The sequence below is a fragment of the Eulemur rufifrons genome, chromosome 23, assembly GCF_041146395.1.
Source record: "Eulemur rufifrons isolate Redbay chromosome 23, OSU_ERuf_1, whole genome shotgun sequence".
NCBI classification, from domain to species: Eukaryota; Metazoa; Chordata; class Mammalia; order Primates; family Lemuridae; genus Eulemur; species Eulemur rufifrons.
This window is the reverse complement of record NC_091005.1, coordinates 23,256,668-23,282,875: the sequence shown is the minus strand read 5'-3', so window position 1 is coordinate 23,282,875 and position 26,208 is coordinate 23,256,668. Positions and strand designations below refer to the sequence as shown.

Sequence of the window (26,208 nt, the reverse complement as noted above, 5' to 3'; positions counted from 1 at the left end):
CACAACCACAATCTGTCTATTAAGCTGCCCATCGGAATTTGTGAAAGAAAAGGTAAGCAGCTGGTCAGCCTGTGTTCGGGACAATCATCTTTACCTGACGAAAGTCACCACCGTGGCCGTGACACTTAAAGAAACAAGAATGCTTATCATTTCAAGTGGGAACGTTTGGACAAGATTTACCTTAGCACACCTTTAAAAACATTTTTCCCTGACATTTGGAATGCCTTGCCTGTGATCTTAGCAATACTGGCGGAGGCTGCAATGCCTGGTACAACTCCCACTGTTTTGTCAACAAATAAACTGGCTCCCATAGAAACCAGTCTCTGAACTCAAAGGTGATGGTGTTGCTACCCCTCGATCCACCATGGTGTGGTATCCTAACCTTGAATCCCCTCTCTCAGGCCCACAGATACAACTGTTTTTAAAAATGATCAACAGAATTGTATTTGTGTCACAAAAATAACACCTTGTCATTGCACCCAAACTAGAAAATACAGATAACAGCAATAGCTAATGCTTACCTATTATTCTTCTAAGCATGCTCATATTAATTTATTTAACATTAACACCAGCCTTTTTGAGAGAGGAATCACTATGATTCCCATTGAACAGATGAAGAAATCAAGGCACTGTTCCAACCATAAGGGATTTGTTCTCTATAGTAGGGTAATAGAATTCCCTGAGAGCATCAACAGTGACATGGAAGAAAACTATTTAATGACATGCAAATCATAATCATAGCTACAGGTTATTCAAGCTAATAATGTTGCTCCCGTCACAGAGCTGGTAAGAGATGAAGCTGAACTTCAAACTCAAGCAACTTGGATCAGAAGACTGTTATCTTAGACATTGCTCTGTAGGAAAATTGATATCACCTGTAGCCCTAAAATGACCGCTCCTAAAATATCACACGAATTCGTTTACACTTTGGACCATGATGACATACATATATATACCCACACAAAAAAAGGATCACAGTTTATGTATTAATAATATTTTGCAAACCACCTGTTAACACATTGTGGACATCTTTCCATATCATTAAGTATTCTTTTACCACACAATTTTACATGATTTAATGGAATTCCAGTGTGGGAATATAGCATAATTTATTAAACAAGTCCCTAGTGGTTGGACATTTAGTTTGGTTCTTTATCCCAAGATCCAACAAAAACCCATGTTTGCCAGATCTTTGAGCACGTATTTGATTATGTGGAATTTCTGGGTCCAAGAACATTAGGGAGACCTTTTTTAAAGTCATTTGATTATTGTTGCCAAAATACTCAGCAAATGAGTTGTATTGATTTGTGCTTCCACCTTAGGGCAGGAGAGCCCTCTTAAACCGAGCTATAGAAGCCACCTGGGCTCAGTGACCTGGGAAAGACGACCTGGCCCATGGGATGGAGGGCACAGAAGCCCACAGCCTGATCAGAACAAAAGTCGCATCAAAACTTCCCTGTTTTGATTTTTCTGTGTTGAAAAGAAGGTTCAACTCTAGTTCTTCTGTGAGGTTATCACCCAAATACATATCAATAGCATTGATTCGTATAGTAGGAGAAATAAATGCATATGCTTTGGACATGGGCTGATATGGGTTTAAATCTCAATGACATTGAGGTAGGTCTCTATCTGTATAACTAGGACTATTTTACTGACCTCGTTAGATTGCTATCAAGATTAATTAAATCCAACATAAAGTATTTATTCTAGTGACTGACACATGGTGACTTGTGGTGACAATATCATTTTGGTTTCTTTATTACCATGGCCCCATCTCAGGTTCAGGAATGACAGAGAGGACATCGATAAGTCTGAGAAGCCTTCAGAGAAATGTCCCAAGCTTGGTTCAGAGTGTCTCTTTTTGTCTTCAGATGACTCTTTCCTCGGTTTTCCCTCAGCAACTCCTTCAGAGCCCATAGAGACAGGGTAAGAGCCCATGTCCTCTGGTTCTCCTCATTTTATCCCATGCTGGCATGATCAATTCCATCTGGGTTCAAAACTCAGATCAAGGGAGAGCCCCTCATCTGGGAAGTCTTCGTCCCCACCTCTGGGTGTCCTTGTGCCCTCTTCATGCTGTCGGGGCCCTGACATAACCAAAACAACCATTCCAAGATGGCTGGATGTAATATTTAGTCCATGTCTAGAGAGCACTTTCTCTTTTACTATTTTTAGCTTGAACTAGTTTTTTAAATTATTGTAACCAAATTGTGAGTTTAGATTTCATTACCAAGTGTCTGAGGTTATCTGTTTCTTAACCATGGAGGAAATGGACTATGTTGCCAAAGAAGCAGAATCCCACCCATCATCCCTGACCTATTTCCTGTCCCTATAATCGCACTTCAAGGTGGTGATGAATAAATGTGATTTAATATTTTGAGAGTAGACTGCAGATGCAGGCACATGAAGACATGCAGTACAATAATCAATACATGAAACTGCTGCTCTTCAGCTGTTTTGACAATGATCTAATTGACCAGCACTGGCCAACAACGGCCTGTGGGCCAAATCCAGCCTGCTGTCTAGGTTTTGATGGAGCATGGGCTAAAAAAATGATTTTTACATTTTTTAATGGCTATATTTTAAATGGTTATGTAAGTACCTACATAACATCCTCAATTTTGCCTGTTGGCCCATAAAGTCTAAAAGATTTACTACCTGACCTTTAAAGAAAAAGTCTGCTAACCTCTAGTCTAATAGAGATGATCCCATAACTTCAAGTCCCTTTCATTGTTGAATGTGACATCATAGTGCCACACATCCAATAAAGTTGACTGTACCTTTTAAAATCTCAGCGTGTTCTATTAAGTAATATGATCAACAAACTCTTATCCTACAGAAAGGTATAGCATAGGAGATACTCCTTAAAACAAAAATGAAAGAAATGTGGATCCCAGGCATTTTGAGATGTTGTGAAGTCTTGAAATGGTCTATTGCTAGTTTGCCTTAATTTAAGAGTTGTAGCTTTTGGTCGCCCCCCCCCCCCCCCCCCCCCCCCCCCCCCGCCCCGCACACACACGCTGCTGCACAATGGACACACACAACAGCTGTTGCAAGAACCCAGGTCCTGGTTGCACACTGAGAACATTAGAGGTAAATAGGAAACAGTTACTTTTAAAAGATTCTAAACCAACTTTTCTTTCCATAAATGGTGGTCATTCTCAACATGGCAGGAACAAAGTTTTTTCCTATTTCTCTGCCAGTTTGAAGCCATAACTGAACTAGAAATTCATTCTAAACTGGAGGGCACCTCTCCAACCACTAACAGGGATGGTGTTTAGAAGTTACTTGAAGTCCGATAGCTAGAAATCTGTTGACGAAGCAAAACCTGCACTAATATACTAATCATAATTCTTGGCTGATAAAAGGAAATAAATAGCTCTCTAAAAGAATTCTCCCTGAAAAATTCTTTAGCTTTTCAGGGTACCTCACGTAAAATAAGATGGAGAAATTTAAAATGACAAAAAACAGAAGTACTCTAAATTCATCCTCACCCTAATTTGAAATTATTTTTTACCATATAAAAAGAAAAAGAAAAAAGAGAAACTTAGAGAAATAAACATTTGTTAAATCCAAAACGATGAATCTCTTTTAATGACATAGTTAAGTGTCTTTGATTCAACATGTGCAAAGTAACTACTGATTGTCTAAGATCTTAAGAGGCACAAGAACAGAAGAAATAAAATACCTGTAGGCTGTTGTTTACTGATCTATTTAACAAGCTGGAAATTTAGATTCAAGTGGTAACTCCTCATCTCTCTAGAAATCTCTGAGAATCAACTTATCAGTCACCGAGCATCTCAAGCCTGCCTCCAAAATGCCTGTACTTTGCCGCTGACCGTCTCTCTTTTAGCTTAATGAGCTTCCTCTCCAAGTCACAGGTCTGCAAATGCTGTGTTTAACAGAGCTGTGTTTAATGTTTAAATAATGCTTGGTGGTTTCTCATTTATAGTAGGATATATCTATAATCCTTAGAATGACATTAGAAGCCCTTCGTAATCTTGTTCCAACTCCTTGCCCTTTTCTGGCATCTCTCTATACCGTACCCTCAATAATTGAGTCTTCAAGTAGCATGTGAGTGTGCCATGCCTTTGCCTGTGCCACTGCTGTCCCCATGACACCCCTCCTTCATGCTTCCACCCGCCCAGCAAGACTCGGTTCAGACAGCACATCCTTGTGTGTGTTTGCTGTTGACATATCTACTCTACTCCCACAGCAGGAGGCTCAGTCTTTGCACCCCTGATATCCAGCACTGTACCACGATTCAGCAGACATTTGTAGGTGCTCAATATTTATTTGTCAACCTTCACCCCTGAATTTTTGGGCTGGGAACCCTCAGCGTTTCCCCGAACTTAAAGAGCCTGCCATATTCTCTGCCGTGTGGGCAGAGCATAAATCTACATTCTGTAGAAGAAAGAAATGCCATTTTGTTCTGTTTCTTCAATCTCATTATCAGTCATGAAAATAACTAATATCAACTGATATTTGCAGAGCGCTTATGGATAAGTTAAGCATTGTGCCAGTACTTGACACATCTTAATCTTCCCAATAAGCCGATGACATGGGGACTGTGATTATCCTCATTGTATCAGATGAAGAAACTGAGGCTTAGAGAGGATACCTGATGTGCCCAAGGTCTCAAAGCTGATGAAAACAGGAGGAGGCCATGCCCCTGGCCCATGCCTCTTAGGCCAGATTTCAGCTAACTGGAGGCCCTACTCGGCAGCTAGACACAGTCCTAGCTTGAAAAGATTGGTGGGCCAACCTTGGAGAGATGTGGGAATTGATTAGGATTATCAATGGAGTCCTGAGACACATCAAGGTCTTCTAGAATTTATCCAGAGTGGAGGAGTGAATGAGGTCACGAGATAAGACCCTACCTTCCCTCCCCCTATCCCCACTGCCATCAGCAGGAGCCTGCACACCTGTAGCTGAATTTCAGCACCCAGGGCTTAGAATTGTGCCTTACAAACATCCTATTCTATTTGCTGACATAACAGAGCAAGTGCAGTTCGCACAGGGTGGCCCACTGTCTGTGTTTCATTTGCAAGGATAATGCATTATCTTAAAAATAATAAGACAATTTATTTATATCTACTGCCCCCCTATTTTCTCAGCAGCAAGTGATAAAAAAAAATGGAGAAAATTATGCCAACAAAAATATTTATGAGTAAATAGCTCACATAAATGGTGAGGATTCTACTATCTAAATAATTCTGGTTCCACCCACCAAAACAAAGGAAGAGAATGTTCCTGATGGCATGATTGAATTGTAATTACTGCCAATGTTTTAAACATGATGATAATGAGAAAAATATTAGCATTAGATCAGAGCCGCCTAAAAACATTTATTTTCCTAAAAGTATGACGACTACCTGTATCTTTCATTTAAGGCATTGAGGGAAATGCTATTCATAATTACTATTATTATTATTTTATGCAGCTTGACTGGATATCGTCATTTTCACAGATTTCTATAGTGTGTGACAGTATGTTAACGTGGATCATTTTGACCAAACACACAGTTCTCTTTTGGCTTGTATGTCCACATTCATCGACTGTTTTGCATAAGATGTTCCACCTAACAATCTTCCGTTTTCTTCTCTGCCATATTCAAGGACTCCTGAATATCTCATAGCAAATAAATGCACATAAATCTATAAATCAGTCCTTATGTGACACTTACCGGGGAAAGAAAGAAATTCTCTCAGTTTTCACATGTGGCCTAAAAATGTGGGCATTTTAAAGTTTCAGAAAAGCCTTTACTAGCTGAAAATAGAAAATAGATTACATTCACAGTCCTAATATCTTTTACTGTATGTACATTTTCATGGGCAGGATATCATTTTCCTTTGATTATCTGCAAAATAATACCTGATAAGGTAAAGGCAACTTCAAACAAGGATAGAAAAGTGTTCAGCTCAAACTCCTTAAAAAGACCAATGACACTTTCACAATGCAAATGTTAAGATTGCTTTTTAAGGGTCCATCCTGAAGACTGTTTCTATTTAACAACAACAACTACAACCACCACCACCACCTGACCATTAGCTACTCTGAACAGTTGCAAATCGTGACTGTGCTCAGAAAGGTTGGCAGATTTCAGCTGATGAATTTCAGTCTAGCAGCCAGGATGATCAACTAAACCATTTCACAAATGTGAGGGACTTTATCTGATTTTATTTTGTAGTGCAGCCAGACATAGTTTAAAAACATAGAAAGAGATGCCAGGATGGAGGGACCAAGTATGGCTACAGAAAAGAATAAAACAGTGCCCCCCAGTGAACCCAACTGCATTTAGTGGGATATATAGCCTTATTTTCTCTGAACGTTTCCTCAGACATTTAAGCAAGAGGCACAGATCCTCACGCCCATCCTAGTCACCAAGTAGACCAAGGCACCGTTTCTTAGAGCCAAGTGCGATTCCTGCGCAAGGTAAGCATGAGTGATTATTGGATACTTACACGGGGTAAGGCTAAGCTCTTAACTAAAATGAACTAACTTCCTCTGTTTACATATCCATGCTAGAATGCGGGTCCTGCAGTTCCTCTGAGATCATACACACTTAAGGCACATAGCTCATTCACCCACCTATTCATTCACCCACCCAGCAAATCTTTACCGAGTGCCTATTATATTTCTGGCACCGTATTTGGCAATGAGAATGCAGAGACAGGATAAAGGTCCAAGGTTCCTTTCTTTAGGAAGTGTACGTCCTGGCAGGCTTTCAGCAAGAGTGAATGGATGAGCTTCTAAGGGAAGATTGCCCATCGATGCTGAGCTATGACACGGAAGGGCACGTACGATATGGAAGACCACGTCACCTGCTCCCACAACTCAGCTGTGAATCTTCGTCTCTTCCTCACGTCCTTCCTGTCTTTCATCTCTCCACAAATATTTCTGACCATCTCTCATGTGCTAAGGCCTGGGAATGTGTCACGGAACAAGCCAGACATAACCCTTTCCTCCTGAGGCTTGGAGCCTGAAACGGAGCTGATCAGATGAGGACACCTGCCTCAGGTGGCCCAGGTGATTCAGAAGAAAGGACAACACCCAAAGCGGTAACATAATCAAGCTCATTTCTCCACGGCAGTATTGAACTATCCTCATTCACAAGCTTTACTACAAAGTAAACAAGGGAAAGGCAGGAAAGGTGAATAGATGGGCAAGTTCAAAGACAATGCCCTGTGCCCGCCACCTGCTCAGATGTCTTACATCGTTTCTGCCTGTGCCTTGAGGAAACACCTCCTGCTGGGGGTCCTCCTGGGGAGATGTACTGATATAAAAGGAAATGCAGTACAGGGAAAATAAAAAGGAAGAATTGACATTGTACCAACTGAGCTCATGTCAACCAGCAGGCTCCCGGAGCCTCCACTCCCAACAAGCCAGGAGACACATGTCTTCTTTGTCCCCTCATTCGGGGGGAACCAGAGCAAAATGTTTGCCCCATCTCTGCAGCCACCAGCCTTGAAGGAGTCCCTGATGTATTTGCTTCCACTCACTGTCTTCAGTGCTCAGACATGCTACATGAGTGAAGACAGGGTAACCAAACTTAAAATCGATGCGAATTATAGCAAAGTTTTTAGGGTCCCAAAACAGAATATATTTTTTTCTTTTTTCTTTTCTTTTTTTTTTTTTTTTTTTGAGACAGAGTCTTACTCTGTCCCCTGGGCTAGAATGTCGTGCCATCAGCCTAGCTCACAGCAACCTCAAATTCCTGGGCTCAAGCAATCCTCCTGCCTCAGCCTTCCAAGTAGCAGGGATTACAGGAGAATGCCACTAAGCCTGGCTAATTTTTTTCTATTTTTAGTAGAGACAGCGTCTTGCTCTTGCTCAGGCTGGTCCTGAACTCCTGACCTCAAGCGATCCTCCCGCCTCGGCCTCCCAGAGTGCTGGGATTACAGACGTGAGCCACCGCACCCAGCCAGCAAACAGAATATTTTCTTGAAAATGATTGGCACGTAACTCTGTACTCAATGTTGTGCCCAGCTGGCCCAGAAGTAGACTTTTAAAACCACACCTGGGACAGGATATCTTCCCAAAAGCTCTCCAGAAATGAAAAATAATCCCACAATCCTGCCCAAGAAACTTGTTGTATCCACGGGAATCCTAGGAAATCTGCCGAGTCTCAGTGAGACGGAAACATCGCAAACCCTGGGAGAGACCACTGGGTGCAAGTGCTGTCCCTTTAAAGACAAGGAACTTGGAGTCACGTTTTCCCTCCTCAGCAAACACGCTGAAGAGAAGCTTACGGCAGCACTAGCAAATAGACAAGGCTCGCCTCGCTTCAGGGACGTTTCTTTCCTTTGCATTGCACCGATGTTGCCTGAATCAGCACTGAACTCGGGAAACCCTCACAGAAAAGTGACGCTCTTCGTTCATTTTCATTGATTTTCCAACTTCAGTTAAATTGCGTTTATCTTTTTTTTTTTTTGAAGGGGGGCTGTTTATATATTGTGGCTTAACTCACATTATTATATACTTATTGCAACTTAACAAAAGCTCAAGTGAAAAGATCATGAGCTGGGAACATATTTGTCCCCAAATTAAACTTAAAAAATGGAATAATACACTAAGCTGAGATGGAGAAATCCCTGTGTTTCATCTTTGCCCTGAAAGAATTTGCAAGAACCTTTGGGAGCATTTAGGGTCATGGCAAAGCCGGTGTGTGTGCGGGAGCCTGTGTGTGCGTGCACATGCGTGCTAAGTGAGGAACAAAGGCAGCGGTGCAAAGTCATCACTTGCCTCCAAAGAAGAAAATACATGAGTCACAAAAATAAGGAGGGTTAGAGAACGGGAGACCAAATGAAGGGAATGAACTCAATATTATTCCTACTTCCCTATTTTTTTAACTAGAAACCATTACATTTTCCAAATGACAATCCCAGTTTCAATGTCAATTTCTTTTCTCCCTTCCAGTAATTTCCTATTTCTAGCTGCTTCCCACCCCTCACATATAAACTCTTAGGGTCATTTTTAACTCAGTCTTGCCTTTCCTCCTCTGTGCCAACAAACACACAATTAGGAATTTTCGGAGTGCTCACACCATGCTGGGCAGTGGGACGCAAACATGCTTCTGTTCACATCTCTGTTCTCAAGAAATTTACAGTCTAGGCCAACGTTGCCCTGTAGAACTTTCCGTGAAGATGGAAATGTTCTATGTCTGCACTGACCAGTACAGGAGCCAACAGCCACATGTCACTACTGAGCACTTGAATTGTGGCTAATGCGACCGAGAAACTGACTTATACATTTTAATTTCAAATAATACATAAATAAAAATTTAAATAACCACATATGACCTGTGGTTACTATACTAGGCAATTCAGGTCTAGACCAACAGAAAGGGAATATTCTTTAGAGACAAATGACAACTTAAAGTAACACATGGCAAGTGCCATACGATGGCGACAGGTAAGGGTGGTCAGAGATCGGAGGAAGAACAAGACAGTGGGAAACTGATGTGGGTGAAGATGGCTTCTTAGAGGGGGTTGATCTCACCCAGAATCTCGTGAGAAGCTACAACATATAATAGCAGAGAAAGGAGAGGAAAAGACCCGTTGATTTATTTAATCAAAAACACTGAGGGGCAAATGCAGAGAGCCCATGAGGGAAACCCAACATTTAGCATGGAGCAGATGGTGCTTGCAGAAGGTCAAAGGTGACACCATGGTGCCATGTCTGTGGAGCGATGTCAGGAACAGAGAATTCCAGAATGGGAGAGATTTGGGGTGGATGGAGGAGGTGACAGATGGATGGGAATCCACAAGTTGGCTTATGCTGCGTTTGGAGGGCCAAGAGGGTACTTAAGGTGGCTTATGGTGAGCTACAAGGTGGACCTTGAACTCAGGAAAGGGCAGGGCTAGAGGGGCACTTTTAGAAGGGGACATAAACAGAGGAGGAGCACATGTCCCATCTAAATGGGACTGCTGACACCCGGATCTGTGTGAATGTCACATCTCATGGGACTGACTGTGCATGTGTGGAAACTGGGCCCACAGTTTCCAGAATTTCTGGTTTTCAAAAAACCCAGGAACAGGAATATTTTTTGGTTTTTTTTTTGAAATTTGAAATCTAAATATTTTCATATAGCAATTAATTATAAAAACATTAAAACACCATGGGCAAAACCAAAGAGCAGGCGTGTGGACTAGCTGTGGTCCATGGGTTGCGGGTTTGTGACACGTGACCTAGAAGATGGAGGAGACTGCACAGAGAGAGCCCAAGGGACGAGAACAGAGCCTGAGGAAGAGAGAGGTTCCAGGGGACACAGTGACGCCTGCAGCAAAGGGTTGGAAAAAGAAAAGAAGTAGGCAAAGCCACCTGACCCTGTGACAAGGAGAGCCCCGGTGATCCTAGAACAGCCCCCGCCCTTCCCTCCCTCCCTTCCCTCCCCACTCCCGTCCCTTCTGCAGAAAGGCAGGGCTGGAGCACAGTCCGGCACCACGAGGGCCTAAAGAACAGGGGTTGGAGAGGTAACAGAGGCATCGAGTTGAACGAATGCCAACAGTTCCAAGTGACCTGGCCTTTTAGAGTGTGTGTTTTCCTGGGTCACATAATATCCCATTTCCTTTTATCGATTTCCCTGCCCAGCCATGTATCCACACCGCATTTCCACCTTCACAATGTAAAGCGCTGTTGACTGAAGCCCCACGTCTTCCCTTGTGTGAAATCCACACTCTATTCTCGTGAAAAAGAGAATGTATTCCTTTCAGCTCACCTCCCGGTCCAGCAGTGCCGGTGACACAACGGTGACAATGTCTCCTTTCTCAGGATCGATGTAGAACATGTTGGGAGACGGCTTGTCAGGCGTCTGCTGACGGATATTATACCGCAGGAGGGCATTATCGGTGGCCGGGTCGTCCGCATCAATGGCTGTCATCCGCATCACCGTGGTCCCTGCGGGGGCAGGACAGAGGGCAGGAAATGGTTACCGTGGGGGCAGTGACGGTCGGAGCCTCCTCCCCACCCGGGCAACAGCAATGGAGGGATGTGCCAATCACTTTCCAAATTAAAAAAGAGAAGTATTTCCTGAGCTTTGCTATATTTTAGCTTTCCCTCCCCACTCCATCACATGAGAAAACCTGAAATAAAGAAAAAAATCTTTGCTGTTCAGCAGAGTGACTGTTTAATTTTCCCTTCTGCTGATGTGCTGTTTATTTTCATGGGCTTTCATTGCACTGTGGACATGGCTCTGTGACAATGGCCTTCATTTTAAAAGCTCTTACTGAATGCCTACTAGGTGTGCCTGGGCTGGGTGTTGGGGAAATAGAGGTACAAAAAGACACATCCCCTGGTGTGCAGGAGTTCAGAGATCAGGAGGAGAGAGAGCCTATACAGAGGAAAAAAGGATAAAACGTATCAGGCACATCGAGAGCGGGCATCACGAACACAGAGGAGAACCACCTCACCCAGCCTAGGGTTCGGAGAAAGGTTGCTGATGTGGTCACCCAGGGGCGAGAACATGAGGGAGAAGGGACCCCAAAGGGAAAAGATACTCCAGTTACAGGGAAACAGGAGCAAATGTTGTCTGAGCACCTACATGTAGCGCCCACGTTATTTTAGGCACTTTGGACATAAAGACGAGGGTAACATGGTGGGGTTTTCCCCAGACAAGCAGGACCTAATTCTGTAACAAGCATGGGGACTATGTGATTATGTCAAGGATGGATAAGGGTGTCAGACAATGAGTCTTACACACGGCCAATGCAAAGGGGAACTGGGTAGCCACTTTCAAGGACAATTGGCAGCAAATAGTAAAAACAACACATTCACCTTCTTGGTATGTACTTTTGAGAAACACTTGCACATGTCAGCAAGGGGTTTATGCAAGAAAGGTCACAGCAGGATTACCCATCATGGCGAAAAATTTGGAAACAACCTAGCTGTCCAACTACAGGGGAATTGCTAAAATGATAGTATCCCCACACTGTGAAATATTTTGCAGCAGTTTAAAAAAGGTTGTACATCTAATATGCTCTAACATAGAAAACTCTCTAAGATATATTATTTAGTAAAAAAAGTCAAGTTGTGGAATGGAATGTTATCCATAGGATGATATCATTTTTTAACCTTGCTTGTATACAGAAAATTCCACAATACTTTATATTTTGCAGGTACGGTTTACGTTCATAAATGCATAGAACAAGGTCGATAAAGGTGAACTTCACTCTGCAGATGGTAGTTATATCTCAGGAAGGAGAGAGGGGATTGGGATTTGGGATGGTCATCAGGGAATAAATTGGCCTCATTTATAATGTTTTGGCTATTTTCATAAGGTGAATGTATTGCTTTTGCACTTAAAATTTAATTTAAAAAGAACATAATTGTAAGTACCAACAAAAGCATGGTTTAGAGCAAAATCAGGCATATTTGTCTGCTGGTCTTGACAACTGACAATCGCAACTGTCTCGCTGTCATATTTGGCTTAGGGCAACCTGCCTAACCATAATTTTTTTTTTTTTTTAATCACAGTTTACTCTTCTGTGAGTATGAGGCCCCGTCTTCTGATTTTGAACTCTTCTGGACTCTCAAAGTGTGACTTAACTGACAAAAGACCAAAGCACTAGACATATAGTTTCTAGCAGGAATATTCACACATAGAAAATGTTGAAGCCTAAAGGAAACAGAATTTATCTAGTTCAGCCACCATCCTTCCCAGTGGTCCTTTCCCTCACACAATAGCGCCTCTTCAGTTATCAAAGCCAGTTTGTTTTCTCACCACGGGAATCAGATTATCAGCCATCAGGCCTGATTAATCAGGCAAGCAAGGGGGATCTGGCCACCCTAGGGGTTGGATCATTTGCTAAGTAGTCTCAGTTAATGTCACAATGTTGCCATTCAGCTAGGTGCTTCAAAGTGTATTTTCTATCGACCTTGTTTCTTTGCCCTGTGAAACTGTTGCAGGGCAAGCTTCAGGGTCCAGGGCAAGAATGGAACCTTCTTGGCTGGTGCAGCCCCGCTTGCCTTAGGAAGACAGCAGTGAACAGGACAGCACTGTTTCCCATTGAGCCATTCCTGGTTCTCAACCCAGTGGTCCAGGAAGCCACTCACAGTCCTGGGGAGCTGGTATGAAACGTGACACCTACTTGCCTTCCTGAGCTGAGCAGACAGACAACTTGAGGACCCCAGTCAGAAATGAGAGGCCGATTTCAGGCCCTGATCTCACCCAGGGACATGCCATGGTGAGCTCCGTGTGGCCAAAGGCATAGAAGGAGGCCTCAACCCCATCAACTCCACACCAAACAGTCGCAGGTTAAGCATACTTGACCCAGTGCCTTACATTTAGCTAGCGTCTAATGAATGCTTGATTGATTGGATCTGCGCCCTATTTAATCTGCCTTTAATTGAAGTCATAGAGAGTATAAAAATGAAGTCATCATGGCTTGCAACTGACATATGCATTAAAATGATTAGAGGAAGAAAAAAGATCTCTCGGGTTCACGGATCTTCGGTTTTCACCAGGAAATTTATTGAGAATATCTTTGTGTTTACAAATTTGATAACATGATGTAACAAAAGGTGATCCTGGAAAATTCCCAAGGTTACATAGAAGATGCTTTTTATTTTAATGAATTGTTACAGGGAACAATTGAACTTGGCTTTAAGCCCTGCCTTTGTCTTAACCCAGACATGAATACAATAACTGAATTTACTTCTGAGTAAGTCCCACCTCTGTGGAGGTCATGTAAATAGGTTTGCAGCACTGAAGAAAATGACTTGGGGGTGACACGTCAGGGCTCAAGTCTTTACTAACTGCATGACCAGAGGCACACTACTCAACTCTCCCTGAGCCTCAACTTCCCCATTTTCTACATGAGGATATTAACATTTTCCTCTTTGGTTGTAGTGAGGATTTAATGGGACGACCTATTTAAAGAACTGGGTACAGTGTCTGGTACATTAGCATTCAGCGAAAGATGCCTTCTATTGTCAAACCCTGCCCTGGGTTCTGAGCCAATCATGGCAGTGCCCACATGGCCTCAGACAAAGGAGTTTAGGGTTTAGTCGTCCAAAGATTCTGGAACCTGGTAGGGCAGGACGAGTCCAGGTGTCCTTCATCCTTGAGGTGCCTTGCTTCCCCCGCTCCCTTCTCCCCTCTGCTTTTCCCACAGTCTTAGTGTGCAGATTGGGTTTCTACCACGGAGAGCACAACTTTACACCACCACCACGCGCGCGCACACACACACACACACACACGTGCATTCTGTGGTCTACACCACTTCTCCATGTGGTACTACTTCCTCTAGGATCAAGGCTCTATCCTGAATCCCAGTCTATCTGCTGAGCCCAGTACCCTGTGTAGCTCTTGCCAACCCTTCCCCTGGAGGCTGGATCATGTTTTTCCTACTTCCACATTCTGCAATGGCTGGACACACCTGCTAATAGGGAGGGTTCTACAGTGGCTGCATAAATCTCCTAAGCAAGCATTTCCTAAATCAAATCCATATGCTAAATCAGATTCCTTGGGTTCTCTAGAGAAACGGATTTGGGAAATATGCAGCAAACACAACCAAGCAGGTTTCCCACCTCACCCCATATCCCCAGGACTTCTCAGTGCCTTTATTAAGCAAACATATAGTGTCAATCTCCAAGAGAGGGGAGAACGTGCATTACTCCCCCAACTTTGCTATTGATGGAACCTCTTCATTTAAAGAACACCTTTACGTGAGGGGCCACATGGTGCTAAACTTGAGCTCTGGGAGGGTACAGACTGTTCTGTTCATCTTTGGAAGCACAGTATCTGACTCGCAGTAGGTCTCCTATCAGTGTTCTTTGAGTTGGATTGCATTCTTGTCATTCACAGTAGCTTTGCCTCATTCCACACTGACTGGAGCCATCTGTACCTTGTCTTTGGAGAAGAATGAACAACTGGCCAACTTATCTTGAGATTTTTTACCACCATGCATGCTGCACTGTCACCTCTGAGCTTTTCATTCAATGCCCCTTGTTGGAACTGAATTCCATGGTCATATACCAACGCCAGGCCCAGGGCTGATGTGCAGCAAGTAGACACAAGTGCAGCTGTTCCAACTGCCTGTGGGTGGTGCCGATGCCTCACCCCTCGCCCAATCCCACATGCAGGACTCTAAGAAAGACTCATTCATTTCCACCAGCCCAGACGCTTCCCATCTGTGTTTGCCTCATGCGTCCCAATGGCAGAGAGAGGATAATTACATGATAGACACTCGTTGGGTCCTCCACATAGTACATTTCTGTCCTTTCCCCCGTCACAATATTCTCCTGAGTGTCAAAATAAATGATAATCACCCTGTCACTCCCTGAGCCAGATGAACTAGCAGTAGCCCCACCAAAGAAAATTAAAAGTCTTCCATGTTGCTAGTGGAAATTCTTAAGTTGGGTCGTCATTTTCTTTTGTTGAAGGACATGGCTGCCAGCTTGACAGGCTGATTCAAAAGGGTGATCGTTTGGTCACACAGCCCCTTCCTCTTGACTGCAGCTCCCTGATTAAAGCAAGTGCAGCCTGGGGTCTTGGCCTTGAAAGCCAGCCTTTGAAGTTTTGCTTTTCTGCGCCTTCAAGCCGCCAAGCCCTTGGGAAGGAGAGTGCACAGCTGACAGCCAGGGGCTGCGTCCAGCCAGCCTCAAGGATGAGGAGGCTCTGAAAGACAGCGACAAAATTATCCTATTCTTAAAATTTCTGTGACTTCATCCCTAAACATTTCCTTTGATCAAAAAGTGTCAGGCGTCCTATTCCCGTGAGAGAGTCATGTATTGAGACAAAGATGTTCATATCTATAGCGAGCACTGGATTTCGGATAGCACAGTTAGGGCCACTGCATACTGTCCAGGGAGAGCTGTAATATTAAAACAAACATGAGCAGAGATGGCAGATGTGACCAAGTGAATTCCTTTGATGTGACAAAATGGCACTTCATCGTAAAACATCAAACTCATGAGAGGAGGCAGTGAGTTCTAATTCCACCCAAACAATGACTTCTGCTACTGAATTATCTAAGAGATGTGCCTCAAAGGTTACTAGAAGAACGTGTCATGGATATTGCACGATGACGTATTACTTGTGTGTTCACTCCTCATAGCAGAGGAAAAGCTCGAAGACCATTAGCGCCCCAATTTGTTGAGCCAGGTGAGGTAGATGTAGAAGCTGCTGCTATTTTAAATTCTAGCATCTTAGCATATATCTAATTGGAATGATTCTAATTTGAAACTCAATTTCCCTTCAGGACCCTTAAGGGGCATCCTGGCTCCAAATGTCCAGCCAGAGAGTTCTTGATACAGGGTGACCAACAAACCGAGCTTGCCTGGGACTGAGGGGATTCTAGAACAGTCCTGGGCAAACCAGAATGATCTGGTCACCCTGCAAGCCAAGTTTTGCTTTGAGATGTAGACACGTCTCATGGTCATGACCAGCACAGTGCAGATGTCAGAGCTGTTGCAAAGCTAACCTTAGTGGCCTGGGACACAGGTCACAGCCATTCACTCGCTGGTCGCACCAATCTGGGATTGTTTTCTGACCAAGCAGGTGGACAGGACCCGGCTCCCTCCTAAGAGTCCTCAAGAGTGAAGAGAGAGGCCTAGATGCACAGACTCAAAGCAGAACCGTGCCAGCGGCTGGGCTGACTAGTTCTAAGTCCTGGCCTCAACACTTACCAGCTGGGCATCCCTGGGCAGCTAAACCTCAATTCTCTCATTTACAAAACAGCTCCTCCCTCATGGGTTGCTGGAGGCATTGAGTAAATTAATGCAGTGTTCTGCAATCTTTTTTTTTTTTCTATTAACACCTCACCCCAAGAGCATTTTTAGATTTTTTTTTCTATTTGATACCCTTTCAACCAGTCACAAAATGTTAGTTTCATAGATATACTATATATCACTTTATGTACTATGGCCCTTTACAGGGTACAAACCATTGTAATGTCTAACATTTTTAATCTCTCCCCTCTAATTACTAATTTTCTCTCCCTTAGGGGTGATATTACCTTCACTGAGAATGCACACATTAATGGATATAAAGGCCAATGCTTGGGTGATGGTAAGTAATGGAGAAAGGTAAGTTTTATTATTACTTTTATTGAGCACCACGATTTAGAACTCAGTTCTGGGAGACCCAATGCTGAGCACAACGAGAGGAGGAAAATGTCCCATGGGACCCAACCACTTGGTTCAACTTGTACTAGTTCTAGGACTCACATTCAGGATCTATAGAAGCAGAATTAACTGAAATCTCATAAAGAAACAATTCCTTTTTCCCCTTAGGTGAGCCTAGAAACTTCTGTTAAGTGTATACCTGCATGAATCAGCTTCCTTTGCTTTTGTCAGCATTCCCGAGTATACAGCAATTAATAGGCAAACAGTCAAATGACTGGTTGATGAAAGATAGTCAACCACCCTGATAGGTATCCAGAGGCAGCCCACATTCTGCAGTACACGAGTTCCTGAAAAGTCACTCATGCAAGCAATCGTAAATAATGTTTTATTTTCCCATTGGCCTACATTAGCATTTCAGACCTGCTTTATCTTCATTTGAGATGATGTCCAATTGGAAGCCACTCCTCATAATTCAGCTTGATGGCTTTTTTGCTCATCTCCAAAACACTCTCCTGGCTGGCGGGGTGGGCGGAGGAGGTTGGTTGGCCCTTGGTTCTGGGTGTGGAGACTGCTAAAGAAATCTCTGCCTTGATCCTCAGAAGGCAGGAGGAGAGAACTGCAAAGTGGCAGAGAGAAGAGGTGCTGCCAGTCTGACTCTGGGGAGGAGGAAAGAGGGAGAGCCGGCGAAGGCCTAAGGCAAGACCTGGGAGATTGGCTTTGTTTCCCTTGCTTCCTTTATAGCCTGTTCCCTCTGCTGCCCAATTATCCAGGGATGGGCACTCCCAGCACAAAGACCCTTCCCACATTTTTCACATGGTAGTTGGGTTGTGCATTTGACCCAGAAAGTTCTTGATAATGTGAGTTTTGATGAAGATGCCAATGACCTTTGGCCTCTCCACTGACAGCAGCTTGGTCCCACTGGCCCTGAGGGTGGGGCTCTTTGTGCCCGGAGTGGGGACCTGGGAACTAGGTCAGGAGGGAGAAGCTCAAACAGCTCTCCAGTGCCTACTCGGGTAAACTACATGAGTAAAATGACCTCAAGACGATTGGGAACAGCGAGGACTGTGGCAAACTGAAGCATGTGCATCCTGCCCGAGGGGGAATCTGCTTTTCTACTCCAAGGATTAACTGCATTTCTGAAACGCAAGTCCGGAGTAACCAGACCTTTTGATTTTTCAAGAAAAGGTGGGAATTTGGATTTTTGTATAAACTGTCAAAATGTTTACATGTTAGACACTAGTTCAAATTGAAAAAATAAGGGATCACTGAGTGGGATTAGGAATGCCAAACAAAACAGGTCATGGCAAACTTTGGTCTGAGGCTCACCAGTTTTCAACTTTTGATTTTGACGATTAGTAGAGCTGACTTTTTTTCCCCCAAAGACAGGAAGTAAATGTTGTTAATGAGTACTTCAATGACAGATTCCAATTTTAAAAAAGGGTATGTTCACTGTAAACCTCTTACCATTCTTCCTTCCACCTCCCTCTTTGGAAAAGGAAAATTCCTCATCTGTCCAAGAACGACCTGGCTCAGATAGACGGCCCTTCTCTCCGAGTCTCCTGGAAGTCTGGGCTGTAGGCCTCCCCCACTTGACATTCCCCAGGTCTTAGCTTGTACTTTTGTATGACACCTTCTCAGTTTCTCCCCATCTTCCCCCACTGAACTGTAAACATCTTGAGGGCAAACACAGCATCTCATTCCCTTATGTGGTCCCAGGACCCAGCAAAGTTGGAGGCACTGGAGACTCAAAGACATAAATATGTGATGCACATTTTGTACGTTAACTTATTTGATTCTATAGTAACCCCAGGAGGTATGTCATATTGTTAAGCCCATTATACAGATGAGGGAATGAAGACTCAGAAGGGTGAGGACAATCTTCCGAAGCCCATACCTCCCATAGCTAGTCAGGACTTGAACTCTACTTTGCTAAAGGGACTTTGGCCCAGACCACAAGCTGCTGACCAGTATCCATTCTTCCTTTTTTTCCTTAGGAACACAACCCTGATTTTAGCTGGCTACATTGCTGACTTGCTGGGATGCTAGGTGTTCCAACTTCTCTGGTAGCTAATGTGGCCAAGGACTAGGGTTTAGACAATGAGATATAATTAGAAGCATTATGTGTGAGACTCCTAGGGAGATTCCTTAAAGAGACCTCAATCAGGAGGTGTGTGCTTTTGTAACACATCTTCTCCTCACTTCCAGCTGTCTGGAATGCAGATGTGATGAACACAGCTTTAGCAACATCCTGGACCATGAGATGGCTCTTACAGTGGAAGCCACATGGTGGGAAGGTAGAGCAGAAAGATAGAAGGAGTCTGAGTCCCTGATCACCACAGATCTCCAAAGGGAGCATGGACTGCTTCCCTCAGCCTTGTTTACATGAGCAAGAAACACACGAGGGAAAAGTAAAAGCCTATCTTTTTTGTGCCATTGTCATTTTGAGTTTTCTGTTCCATGCAGCCAAAACAAATCTTCCCTGATAAAGGCAGGAAGTAAAGACTAAAGAAGATAAATAAATACATTTTACTAAATACTTAGGATTACCATATAAAGTAAATGTTATTGCTTTAGTTTAAGGTTGGATGATGCTAATTTAGACAAGAGTAGAAATATCCAGTCATTTTCTCAGGTGTGTTCAAATATTCAAATTGTTTTTCACTCATCTAAAATGTCATATCCAGGGACACTCCTCATACAAGGAGGTATGGTAAAAGTGTTCAATTAGTGGCTTCCAGCAAATCATACCCCTCATAGCCACACTCTTGTATTATCTTTCCCACACTAAGTGTAGGCTTGGCCATGTGACTTCCTTTGGCCAATGGGAAACATGCAAACACACAAGCAGAAGCTCAAAAGTGCTTGTGCATTGTAGCTTGTCTCTCTGGAACCCAGCCACCATCTAAGATATCTGAGCTGTCCCACTGGAGAGGCCATGTGTACAGGAATTGAGGCTCCCTGGCTGACTCCCTTAACCATCAGACATGTAAGTTGAAGCCATCTTGCACCACCCAGCTTCAGATGAGCCCCTAGATGACAGCAGCCAGACATGCAAGCAACCTCAGGCAAGAACAGCAGAAGAACTGCCCAGCTGAACCCATCCCAGATGGCAAACTCATAAGCAAATAAATGGCTGTCATTTTCAGCTGCTAAGTTTTGGTGTGGTTTGTTACACAGCAATAGGTAGCTGGTAAAGGTATATAAGTAAATTAGTCTTCACATGCAAGCTAGAAAATATTACATAATTAAAAATAATAAAATTTATTTTTAATATGGAAGTTTCCATTTTAAATAGCCAAATAGCACAGGAGATTCAGGGAGTGGCTCAAAATAAAAAGGAACAGGTGCAGAAAAAAAATTGATGAGAATAAAATACAATGTACTTCCCAAACATTGGGCTTTTGGGGCTGCTAATGATGTCACCACTAAAGCACCACAGTATCTTGACTGTTGAGTGTTTCAGCTGCCTAATGAATTTGCTTTTTGCTGGGTGTCAGAGAGAACAACACTGAATTAAACTGGCACAATGTACATACTCCTGATGCAGGAACACAACTTAAAAAGGAGAATGCCTTAAATTTTGAGACAGTTGCGAACCTCGTTTAATAGCAGCCGTTAAGTGTCTCGGTGCAGCTGCAATTACCACAGGGTTGATTTGAAATGCAATAGGCTTCTCCTCTCAAATTTGCTTTACCTCCCTGGAGCTAGTTGGTTTTTTAAGTACAAATTGACAGTCAAATATGTAATAAATTATGACAAGTTGAGCAATGATTCTCTCCCATCTGTTTTCAAAGGTTGTTTATGTTTATGCTGATAAAGAGGTAGTGGCGACAGAACCACCTCATGATTATTTCAAGCCTTAGTTGCTCCAGCTCAATTTTCACAGTGCCTTTTCCCTACTTTTCTGGTGAGCTATTGTTTAATTAAGCCGCAGCGGGCCACATTTTAGGAAAGATAACCATTTATGAGATTATTAGGTAACACATGGCCAAATCTGGGGCCCTCCTCTCACGATTCACTTTATTGCCCTAATTTCTTCATTTCATCCAGAATTCTTCAGTAATATTTTCCTCGAACCTATTAAAAATTTCATTTAATCTTTTTATACATCATTCCTTTCTATGCAGCTCTTTGTGAAGAATGCAGGGTACTCTGTGCTAAATTAACTGGTCTTGCCTAAAACACTTCAAAAAAGCAAAGTTTTAAGTGGAAACTCTCTCCCCAGTATCTCAAACTAATAATAAATCTTTATATTGGATTAACATGAAGTATTTGTAATTCTCAAATATGAAAATATTTTCCCATAAACCCCTAGAAATAACAAAAGGATACTGTGTCTATATTTTGTTTGTTTAACCAACTTAAGAGATTTTAAAAAGCCATGTATATTCCTCCAGAGAGGAGTGTTTTTCAATTAGGGGTAATTTTATCCCCTCCCCAAGGGATATTTGGAAATGTCTAGAGACATTTTTGGTTGTCACAACTGGGGCAGGGGGCACGATACTGGCACCTCGTGGGTAAGGGCCAGGGATGCTGCTGAACATTCTACAAGTATGAAAATCTTCAAAGGCTTCAAGATTATGCTTTGTATATAGCAGGAGTCTAGCAAACATTTGCTGAATGCATGAGTGCATAAATAAATGTATAAAATGAAAGAAAGAATAAAGGATGAATAGATTTATCATCTTTCTTCTTTTACAGCTTAAGGTAATGATGAAGGCGGAGTAGACAACAGATAAACAATGCTTGACTTTCAGTAAATATTAATTAACTCCTAGCTTAATTCTCAACAATGGGCCTATTGTCCCCATAATTTATATCTATTTTAAGGGCAAAGGTGAAGTAGTTTTGCTCTTTAAAATCATAGACTATATTAAGCTCGGCTGGACTGAAATAACAAACCAACCCTGTAATTTCAAAATGGCTTAGCACGTAAGGTTAATTCCTCATTCAAATTCAGTCCACTTTGGGCGTTCCTTTCAAAGAGCATATCCTTTCCAAGTGGAGACTTAGGGATCCAGACTCCTGTGCCTTGTAGACCTGCCATCTGGAACACATAGTTTCTTGATTGTTGTGGGAGGGGCAGAGAGCTGCAAGGTCACATGCCAACTCATTAAATGCTTCAGTCAGAAATGACACAAATCACTATCGCCTGCAGTCTATTGGCCAGATTTCTGGTGTCTAAGGCAAGCTCAAGAGCAGGGGCGCTTTGTGGGTGGGTGACCTTTGCAGTTGCACAGAGCCCTGTACTCAGAAGGGCCCTGTGCTCAGTTTAACACTGTTGTCACCCTCTTGACATTCTTAATCATTGTTAAACAAGGGCCCCTGCATTTTCATTTTATACTGGGCCCTGCAAATTATGCAACCAGTCCTGCTTAAGAGCCAGGAGCGAGACCTGCAGGAGGCCTGGAAAATAGAGGGGCACACCTAGGCACTCAGCGAAGCAAAAAGTGAGTGCCTCGGCCGCAGTGCCCACACTCTGCCAAGCAGGCAACAATGCAACTGCCTTTGTTTTCATCATTATGGCCCTGGACTGCGCCTGCTCAGCGAACTCTCAGCTCCTCTAGTGGTTGCATCCCTGTTGGGTGAGAAACATGATACACCAGCACAGAGGCAAATGGTGGCTGCTCTAGGATCAATGACGCTCCAGTGGTGGCTCCTGCTGCCCCAAGCTCTGGGTTCCCTTCCCTGGGAGACCTGCACCAGCTTCACACTTTCTCTTCTGGTTCTCAGCTCTTGAACTCGCTTTAGACTCCAGAGAGTTGCTCTTTCCTTGGCTTCTGCCTCAATCTGCTGTATCCTAAGTTACCTTCTTCTTCTTTTAAATTAGATATTTCTGCCAAATTTTTCCCTTGAGAATCTGAGACCCACCAAACGTAGGCCACAGACCAGAATGATGACATTGAGGGAATGTGGCCTGGAGCCATGCTGTGCAATCCTGGTGGCTCATTAGAATCACTTGGGGATATTTTAAAATACTCTTGATGCCTGAAACTCACTCCAGAGATTTTGATTCTACTGGCCTGGTGTGGGGTCTGGAGAGTGGGATCCTGGGAGCTGACAGGGGCCGGACAGACGTAGACTCTGACCCTCTACTTACTGGCTATGTGATCTGGGAAACATCCACCTTCACAGGGGCTCAATTTCCTCACCTGGAAAATGGGCTGACTGCACCTATGACTAAGTGAAGTTGGCTTAAAGGCGCTTGTAAAATATAGGGGGGAAATGATAAGGGAGCCTTTACAGTTAATTCCACGGAGAGGGAGATGAATGTGGACCTACTGTGTGCCAGGAAGAGTCTTTACAGCAGCCCTGTCAGGGTAATTAGATCATCTCCATTTTTAAAGAAGGAGAACCAGGGGCTGAGAGAAATCAAACAAGCAGCCCAAGATCACTGCTGGCAGGTGGCTGAGCAGGTGGTCAGGAGGGTACACACGAGCATCCTGCGTGGCTGCATGAATGAAGTGGCTGTGGAAGTGAAGAGCTGACCTTTATGAGGGTCTCACCACCACACGGGGTGTTCGGGGCATTGCATGGTTTAATCCTCCCACCAACCCTGAGGCAGCTGTCATTAGCCCTATACACAGAGGGACGCTGAGGCTGTGGGAGGTGAAACTGCTTGCCCATCGACCTAGTTATCCAGCTGGTAAGTGGCTGAGCCAAGAAGCAACCCCAGGCAGCGTGGTCCCAGAGGCCTGTTCTCCCACTCACCTCTAGCACAGCTCGTGTCAATTAGGCATTTCACACTGCATTTTTCAGGGGGAATAATTAATGTTCAAGAACTCCCCCTGCAGACCTGCTATAGAGCACCTTGCCCTGACCCACTACAGCTTGTCTGTGGCATCTTCGAGTTACATCTGGGAGCCCGAGGGACATGTAGGACCTATATCCCTGAGGTGCAATGCAGGACAGATGATCGATGACTCCCGAGCCACACCTGTTAGGTAAATGGGCTGCCTGAAGCCACAGGCATGATCAATGGGGGGCTCGAGGAGGTTTGCCTGGGGGTGGGGACAAGGGACTGGTGATTGCTACAGTAACAAGATACAAATGAGCCAGGATGTTGAAATACGGCACATCTGAGACTCGGTGTTCAATGGGAAGAAAGTGCCGGCAAATTGCTAGTAAAGCTGTAATGTTGCTGATTTTGCAAACATGTGTTCTTCAACTTGATAAGTAAATACATATTGGGTAACATGGTGATGTTGCAAGCTGTTGTTTTATGGCTGGGAAGTCAGCTGCCTGTGATTGATACTAGCAATGAAAGTATTTATAAAATAACACTGAATTAGAAGGAGTTGCTTTATGAGTCTAGGGAAATGGATCTTTTATGAAGAATAAAACTTGATGAAGGAGCTTTAGTAGGGTCACACTAATCTGAAATTAAACACGCTGGGATTGAGATCTAAGAGGGAGCCCTCTGGAATGTCTGGGCTCGCAGCCTGGGGTAGGGTGGTGTAGCTTCTCCCTGGCCATCCATGCCACATAGAACCAGAGAGTCATTTCCGTTTTCTGGGATTCATTTCTCTCCACCATGAATGCCACTTCTGCAAGCTGCATTACCTCTTCCAAGCCATCAGGACACCACTAGGGGGATAATTTAGACATAAAATTTAACAATGCACATTTGATTCACCCTGTATCCCCACTGAATGGAACGGGGTCAGGCACACAGTAGGTGCTCAGCACATATTTATTTCAGGAACAGATGGAGAATGGGTCCAGTAGCTTCCGGCATACTCTGTATGGATATGTTCTCATTTCATTTTTATGGTTTTAAAGGTCTAGCCTGTGTGTGTATTTCTACCTTATAGTAACACTACTTTTCCAGATTGGAGTGTTTTCCCCTTGGAAACAACCTGGCAGGGGAGAGACCAGAGGCACTTCTCCCCCAACCCCGGGGCCAACAGGCACACGACTCAAGCTTGTTAGGCTAGACGCTGCCTTGGATTCGGAGCCGTGAGCCCCCTGCCCCTGAGTCGTGGTACCTGACTCCACTGCCGCTGCCACAAGTCAGCTTCTGGTTCCTACTTTGGGACCCCATAGTCATCGTGAATCCTGCTCTTCCCAAGATTATTTCTCCAGCCTCTCGTTAAGTCTGATGGCCAGAGAACTGCCCATCATGCCCCTTTGTTAAGGAAAGTCAGGATTGGTTTCCATTGCTGGCAACCACAGAGCACCATCTAATGTAAATCTCCACCAGCCCTCCATCCAGATGGGCGACATGCAGAAAGCTTGGGAGCATGTTCATGGGAGACCGAGAGTCCTGAGATTTAGTCCTAGCTCTTCCACTTAATTCTGCATGACCTTGGGCAATGCTGAGCCTGAGGTTTATGGTGGTAAGTGGAGTAATAATGGTACTCACCCATTGGGGTTGTTGCATGGAATAAATAAGTTAATACATGCAATATTCAGCCTAGGACTTTGTTCTCTAAGAACATCATTGTTACCGAAAGCTGGGAGGGCATGGCTCAGAGGCTCCACTTTCGATAAAATAGCAGAAGTCTTGGATGAAAGCAAGATTAGTGTGAATTTTTTTTTTTTTAAGGTAATCTTAGGTTCTCTAAATAGAGGTAGATTATTGTACAAGGGAGGTGGTGGCCATTTTGACTCAATATTAAGCCTCAACAATAACCCAGGATCTATCCCATGCACTGGGTGACTCAAGAGATAATTAAAATCTGACTCTTTCTTGCAAGTTGCTAAGAGTTTGGCAAATGAGGTGGGCATTTAGGCATGGCTCTGGTGAGCTCGTGGTGTAGAGCCCAGGTTCCAAGATTAAATGGTTTACTTCCAACCCTGGCCTTTCTAGCTGGGGGGTGCAGGCACATGGCTCAGCCTCTCTGAGCTGCAGGTCACTTAACAGTTATAAAGGCAGTAATAAGAGTGTGGTTAGAAAAATAATGACCCCAAAGATGTCTATATCCTAATCCCCCAAACCTGTGGCTAATTATATTACTTTACATGGTAAAAGGGACTTTGCTCGTGTGATTAATTAAGGATCTTGAAATGAGGAGATGATCCTGGATTATCTGGGTGGGTCCAATGTAATCACAGGGTCCTTGTGAGATGGAGGCAGGAGGGTCAGAGTCAGAGATGTGAAGAGGGACGCAGAGGCCAAGGAGGGAGATGAGAAGATGCTAC

The 26,208-nt window shown here is 43.8% G+C and overlaps 1 protein-coding gene across 2 annotated transcripts in view; it reads right to left on the bottom strand.

Moving 5' to 3' along the window:
* Positions 1–26,208, bottom strand: part of CDH13 (cadherin 13) — a 986,514-nt gene that overhangs the window by 224,340 nt on the left and 735,966 nt on the right. For both annotated transcript variants that reach the window (XM_069497958.1, XM_069497959.1), the window contains one exon: positions 10,718–10,896. In XM_069497958.1, the coding sequence (XP_069354059.1) occupies positions 10,718–10,896 (179 nt within the window). The remainder of the gene's footprint in view (positions 1–10,717; positions 10,897–26,208) is intronic.